Source organism: Stylophora pistillata, chromosome 8 (assembly GCF_964205215.1).
Source record: "Stylophora pistillata chromosome 8, jaStyPist1.2, whole genome shotgun sequence".
Lineage (NCBI taxonomy): Eukaryota > Metazoa > Cnidaria > Anthozoa > Scleractinia > Pocilloporidae > Stylophora > Stylophora pistillata.
In genome coordinates, this window is record NC_142526.1 from 4,794,886 (window position 1) to 4,801,909 (window position 7,024).

The following is a 7,024-nucleotide window of genomic DNA, read 5'->3' on the forward strand; positions in this document are numbered from 1 at the left end:
GAGAAGCAAGTTCAGATAATCGATTAAAAAATCCGAATAATCGAGGTCCGGATAATCGATGTTTGACTGTAGAGCATATAACCTTCTCAAATTCATTAACAATTCATCAGGGCAACAGCCAACAAATGAGGCATATTTGGGTCACATACATGAACCTTGATACCCAATGAACACTCAGATGAAAATCTTGGGGGTTTTGATCTGAGTTGAAACACGGTTTTGATCTCAGATAAATCACTTGCATTTTAATGAGCATTTTTCAATAATTAATACATTGTGAACACCAATATTCCAAAACTGACCTGAATATTACTTCAGAAGCGGTCTTCGTTGGATATATCTCACCCAACTTCTAAGCCACCTTCATGGCAAACTTACAAAGTCAGTAATGTAAGGTTACTGCATCCATTTCTTCAATGCTGGTAGAAAGCTGTGCTTTCTAGGGCAAGATTTCCATATTACCCCATACTTCATCAAGCATTCAATTCTTGGATATAGGAAAGCAGAGGCAAAACAACTGATTTCCTCTGGGACTACGGCTTTGTTTTTGATTCGTGAGAAGACACATAGGGCTTGCGCTGTAAGTATCTCGGAGAGCTCCATACAATTCTTTATAATAAAATTATAAGGAATAGTATGAAGCTCTCCGGGATACTTACAGTGCAGTCTTCGTGTGTCTTCTCATGGTATGGGGTTATACGGAAATCTTTCCAAAATTATTACCGCCCATTTGTTACTTACATTTGGCAAACGAGCGAATAGCTTTTTCGACGGACTCGCGTTCTCCCTAAACCGTTTTCGGCTCCCTATATCTTGCTGCACCATCTTCACTCGTGGTCACACACCAACTAAACCAAAATAATTAATCATGCGTGCATGTTTTGTTTTCATTGTTTCGTTTGAGAAGTCGTCTCAAAAACTCGTGCTTCGTGTTTCATCAGGGGCCCCAAACACCGAGAAACAGATCAGACATTCGCACTCGTTTATGATATATTACGTGAAAACGCTTTTATTACATCAATACTACCTAATCTTGCATAATTTTGTCATTTGCTGGACTTCTTATGGATATATAGCAATACGTAGTTGGGTTTATCAACTGAGTTTGCAATGCAAATTAGCCACCGCAGAGCTTTAAAAACTCTTTATGGTGGCTAGTTTATGTTATTGACTCGGTCGATAAAACCAAATTATCGTATTATTGTCATGCAACATCAGTTTACCCCCTATATACCAACACATTGTTCTGTTAGTTCATTTTTTTTTCTCCAACTGAAATACCATTGTAAAATATATCTTTCTGCTTCACCACTTGATAATACCACGATATGTAGCTAGGCAACTTTCTATAGCCTAGGTAATGGCCACTTTGAAAGCTTTACATCGAAAAATACAAATAAGCTAGAATAAAATTCCAATGGTCATTTAAATTCAGTCTGATAAAAAAAAAAAAAGCTGTTTTCATACATGTACATTCTAAGCCTAAAAGTATGAAATTCGTCCCACTATTCATTGTGAATACCAAACAATTTTCATTAAAATTTTCATCAAGACTGATATTTTATGATAATTGTCTTTTATGATTAGGGGCTACTTTATAGAGATAAAGGTAAAGTCTGTTTACGAGCCTAGTGGCCCATTAGGCCGGTGCTTAACTCCGGTTTCTACTTTATAGAATTAACTCCGGTTTCTACTTTATAGAACTAGCTATCAATTCGAACAGTAACGATTGGTTAAAATGATCGTAGTATTTTCTTCCTAACATATTCTTTTGCTAGAATAAGGCGTTCGCTTATTGGTTGTCTCGACCAGGCAGTCTGTGGTGCCTCATTCACAAAAACTGGCCATACACAGAGCGGTGAAAACAATTTAAGTCCCGGGCTAAACAGCTTCGTAAGTATCATTTGATTGGTCATCTGTCGGAAAATAAAGAACGTACCTAATAAGAATGACAAAATGCATGCATAATCTAGGTAACGGTCATTATTTATCGTCAAAAGTGGGGAGGGGTGCGGAAAATTTTGGCTGTTTCACAATAATATTCACCTGACCCCTCCCCCCCTCTTTTATTTTAAGAATCCCGTCTCTTTGGTTTGAGGTTGGATTGGATTGAGGAAGACACGAAGCCACAGAACCAAACATGTCTTCTTCCTCACCCATGTACAGACTTGGTTTCTGAAATTTGCGAATCTATGCCATTGCATGTGCGTTAGGCGTTACCACCCTCATGTTTTAGCCAACACTTTCGTTACTTTTTCTTCATTTGGAAATTAAAAAAAACCTTCATATGCTCCCATTTTTCCCTTGAAAGCCTTACCTGATTTTTTACTCTTGAAAGACCACAATAGTCAAAATCTAAATTCGTTTTCAGTCCAAAACGGCTCAAATTTATACCCTCTAAAACGGCACAAGCCTTTTTGGACAGCCCAATTTTTACAAAGGTTACAATTCTACACGAAAGGTTACATATCTCACAGAAATCCTGCTTCCGTAAGCAAAATTTGTTCCCCTTAACCCTTCGACCTCCTAAAAGTAACAAGCATTAAACATCTCATTACAACATCACCCCCGAATCACACATTGAGGTCAGTTGGCACCCGATTCGCCTTTAATCTACCGCTTATAACCGGATCTAATTATTCTCAAATTACCGCATACATGCTGATAAAGTAGGCCCTATTTACCTACCGAGATTAGATTACCGAGAACAAAACAAAGGCCAAAACAAAACAAAACAAAGGAAAACAAAACAAAGGAAAACAAAACAAAGGAAAACAAAACAAAGGAAATGATTTCAGAATGTTTTTCTGTTCTTCAGTAATCTTCACGCGTGGAATTTTATCCATGATCTCTTTTTACCAGATGTAAAAGCGATGAATTTTCCTCTTTCGCTTGAACCTTGCCACATGTCAAGTGCGACTTCAGAAAAACATTCTGAAATCATTTCCTTTGTTTTGTTTTCCTTTGTTTTGTTTTGTTCTCGGTAATCTAATCTCGGTAGGTAAATAGGGCCTACTTTATCAGCATGTATGCGGTAATTTGAGAATAATTAGATCCGGTTATAAGCGGTAGATTAAAGGCGAATCGGGTGCAGTTGGGGTGGGGAAAGGCCCTGGGAACGAGGCTGGAAATGATCACCAACCAAAGAAGCTCTTTCAAACAAATTCTCTTTGTCAGCAATTGTATGGAAAACAGTGTGGAGAATATGCATACTGATGTTGGGGCGCAGAGGGTTAGCTCAGTCAAGGTGCTACTCGTACGACCATCGTACAACGCCCAAAGAAAAAAAAATTTTGCCACGAAATATTTGGGCGAGCTTGAGGTAGAACTTACTCTAAATGTTTTGTCCTTCAAAGATAAAATTACACGTCTACGCTATAGATGGGGAAAAATTTCAAAGTTTACCTCCGTTCCTTGGAAGCACAGATTGTACATCATCATATAAGTCTTCAGTGTCTTCATATATTTCGTCAGTTTCCTCACATTTGTCCTCTAAAAGTCAAAGTTAGAAGATCAAATACACGTCAAATGATTGGTTCAGTCAAGTCCCAGCGAATTTTTTTTCTATTTCTTTTTTCAACTGAAAATGATGAGGGTTTCCATCTTCTTTCAAGTTTAATGACGATCCTGTTTGGCACGGAGACAGATCATACCGAAATAAAGGGCTGAGGTAGACATCAAAGTTATCTTCTAATGTGGCAGAAATTCGCCATGTCTACCTTCATTGGAATATTAACCTGGCAAAGAACTTTAGTTTGAATTTGAGTCACACAAGAAGTATTATCGCCTAAAAAATGAGATTTTTGAACTTCCGAAGCACCACCTAATCGTGAACGTCCTGTTGTGATTCCTAACATTTAGTTTGAACTTTGTGATGTCACCGGTGGCCGGTTAAGTTACTACGTTGCCTTCAAAATGGCGGCGTCTGTAGTGCATCTACCTTTAACGCAATTTTTTACAGCTTGGGGAGCTATTTGGAGCCTTTAACCTCTAGGCTAGTAACTGAGTTAAGCCTTATGTTTTTTCTCCAGATTTCTAGAGCATACGTGTTCTTTATATTTTGGCTACCTTTTGTGGATGTCTGAGTCGAAGAGGTTACGCTGTTTGACAAAATGATCTTGTCCTTGTACTTTTTCAGCATGAACCTTAGGTTAGTCGGTTTGACAGGTTTGGATGGAGCAGCACCAATTCTAAAAATTTTAGGTAGCTCTTTACGCGGTGGTTCTTTGTTCCCATGCCCCTTGGCATTACTGTTCTTATCTAGTCTCAGTAAGTCTGTTTCGGACTGGTTTCTATCGTTTGGTGTTGGCTTCCAGGGATGAGGACCTTTATTTACAGGTTTCAGTTCTTGTTCAAACTTTGCTCTTGCTGAGGCCACAGATAAAACCTTTTCCTCTGGGGGTTTGCCACGACCTTGACTGGGTGATTGTGTTGCATTGGGCTTCTGCGGTGGTATTCGCTTTTGTTCAAATCTTTCTCGGACAGATGCCACCGATAAAGCACCAGTATTACCGTCATCTTGACTCGTGGGAATAACCGTTGGAGCCTTTGGTGGTGGTGCCCTTTTTAATGTTTTCCTGCCATGTTTGAGGTCATTCAGTGACAAGTTCATGCCTATTATGAACTCTTTTAGGTAGAAAAAAAATGACGCACATTGTACTAGTAAACTGATATTCATCATTGTGGCTAACGCACACATCATTTAAACACAGTCTAAACACAGAAAACATTGAGGGGTACCGAGATTCCAAATGGCACGAATCTTTTGCGATACCGGTACAGTGCCCTATCAACTGAGCTAACAAGCCAACTGGTTCGTATTAAACCACGTAGAAATGATGTAAATCAATGAATTTTGAATAGAGAGTGAAGTTGACATGATAACTTAATATTTTCCACAGGTATTGAGTTATCATGTCGAGTTCAAAGTCTGCCTAGTTTCCCAGTCCATCGCTCGAGTCGGAATTCTCAAAGTTTTACAAACTCAGCGATAAGTGTTTACTTTCCCTTTGGCAGATTGTTTGAAAAATATGTATATATACGATAATTGAATTTAGCTTTCGCATATCATGAATTATCAAATCTCGTATCGGTGAATCAGCTGCAGAGTAAAAGGAACTTTGAGCAGGATAAAACCCAGACTCATAAAACTGACTGGTAGGCTTATTTGTAGTTCGCCCGCTCCAAGAAGCCCATACAGCTGTTTCCTTATCAAAATAAACACGACATTTTTGCTTTGACGAGTGATTATTCTTTTGTTTCACACGCGTGTTGAGTAGAAGCTTACTTTCAGTGAAGGATTTCTTGTTTAGGAGTGGTAGAAACGCTGAACATAATTCTTCCCCAGTTAGTGTCAGTGGTTTGCTTGTGTTCGAGATTTTTGTCGAGATCAGTCGAAGATCAGAGTTTTGTTTTTATTCTAGTAACAATACGTGGCTCTCAACGATTTATGATAAATTTGCATTTTGGACTCACTGAAGCTCGTCGTCAAAATATAATGTCGGTGAATAACATTGTTGATCTGAGTTAACTGAAAATATCAAGCTTTGTCGAGATCAATCGAACAGTGTTAAAAATTAACGACTTTCAGCTACTTGCTTTGACCATGATTTCCCAAATCAATTAGGGTCGAGTTAGCTACGTGTATTTTTAAAACCTCCTCCATAACTCCGATGTATTTAAAGTCCCGAGATAAATTAAACATATTTCACTTGTCTAACAAATCTTACTTTGAAAAGCAACCTATTAAATAATGTGCGTACCTAGAGGTACTTACCTTTTAACAAAGATCGGAGAATCCCTGGCAAAATCCGGTCAATTTCTCATACTCTTAACTCGTCTGATCGAGCGCTCAATAGAAGTCGAAAATACAAGTAAAATTTAAATAAAGATGATTCAGACGAAACTGCGACCAGAAATTTGTAGTAAATCTAGAGATATTTGCTTCATATGATATTAAATCGGCGGCCTACGTTTTGGAGTCCACTGAAGAGAGTTTTCCGACAAATCTGGCGGCTTTCAAAAGGAAACGGAAACGACTTAGGTCGAATAATCGGCGGTTCTGATCGCTTCCGCACAGTATAATAGGGACAACGGTATAAGTGGGGGTGGAGTGGGGAGGACATTTGGCCGATCGCGACACCGATAAACAAACTGCGGTTGATTTGGATATATCAACAAAGTTGAAATGGTAAATTGGCCACCGTAATGATTACAAAAGCTGACGTTTCGAGCGTTAGCCCTTCGTCATTCGCTCCGACGAAGGCTAACGCTCGAAACGTCAGCTTTTGTTATCATTACGGTGGCCAATTTACCATTTCAACTTTGTTGATATATCCAAATTATTTCGTTACTCCCACCGACGCAGCCCCAAACGGTTTCTTTCGAAACTATCAGCCTTTATCAAACTGCGTTTAAGACGCATATTACTTTTGATTTTACTGATTCAGAAGTTTAAAGTAATTCTGTGGAAAAAAAAAACTAAAGTAAAGTGATACACTGCATAAAATGATGGCAAGATTGAGCTCGCAGCAAAATGAATTTGTGATTTTTATTTTTTGGTGTTAATGATGAACTCTCGACCTTGATGTAAGCGAAACCATACAGCTTTAAGCGTTTTTGTTATTTTTACCCGTAAAGTACTGTATATCTTAATCATACAGTCTCCTCAAACACTGCCCCCACCCCCTGGAAAAGGTAATTTTCCACAGCGTTCATCGTACGATGAATATATGAAGTTCATATATTTTGAACTGCGGTTATAGATACGTTTGATGCACGATCCTCGCAGTAGAGAGCGCTATTTATGCAATAGCGAAAATCAGACCTGAAAAAATAAATCAGGCCTGTACGGGATTCGAACCACTGACCTCTGCGATACTAGTGCAGCCCTCTGCCAATTGAATCAACTTAACGGCCTGCTCCCGGTCATCCTCGGAGACCCAGGGGCTGAGTCGATTTCAAGTTAGGGCATGAAGAGCCCCTGGGGACATTGTCTTACAAGACTAGTTCCAAACGGTCGCAC

At 39.0% G+C, this 7,024-nt stretch overlaps 1 protein-coding gene across 2 annotated transcripts; it reads right to left on the minus strand.

The window, feature by feature from the left end:
- Nucleotides 1-982: 982 nt before the first annotated feature.
- On the minus strand, nucleotides 983-6,091 carry LOC111342644 (uncharacterized). Of its 2 annotated transcripts, none has more exons than XM_022949739.2 (4): nucleotides 5,777-6,091; nucleotides 4,069-4,626; nucleotides 3,406-3,492; nucleotides 983-1,916 (listed from the first exon to the last, which is right to left on the minus strand). In XM_022949739.2, exons 2-4 carry the CDS (start codon nucleotides 4,610-4,612, stop codon nucleotides 1,882-1,884), a joined length of 666 nt encoding a protein of 221 aa, XP_022805474.2. In that variant the 5' UTR covers nucleotides 4,613-4,626; nucleotides 5,777-6,091; the 3' UTR covers nucleotides 983-1,881. The 2 variants fall into 2 exon arrangements, with proteins under 2 accessions (XP_022805474.2, XP_088587920.1); XM_088731794.1 differs by lacking the exon at nucleotides 5,777-6,091 and adding an exon at nucleotides 5,288-5,749.
- Between the last annotated feature and the right edge of the window lie 933 nt (nucleotides 6,092-7,024).

Bases quoted from the DNA above. Each gene is read 5' to 3' on its own strand.
- LOC111342644 (XM_022949739.2), bottom strand. From the start codon at position 4,612: ATGAACTTGTCACTGAATGACCTCAAACATGGCAGGAAAACATTAAAA. The intron at 3,493-4,068 runs GTAGCCAAAATA...TTTGACTTTTAG, and splicing joins GACTCAGACATCCACAAAAG to AGGACAAATGTGAGGAAACT. The intron at 1,917-3,405 runs GTAAACTTTGAA...ATTTTCCGACAG, and splicing joins TGTGCTTCCAAGGAACGGAG to ATGACCAATCAAATGATACT.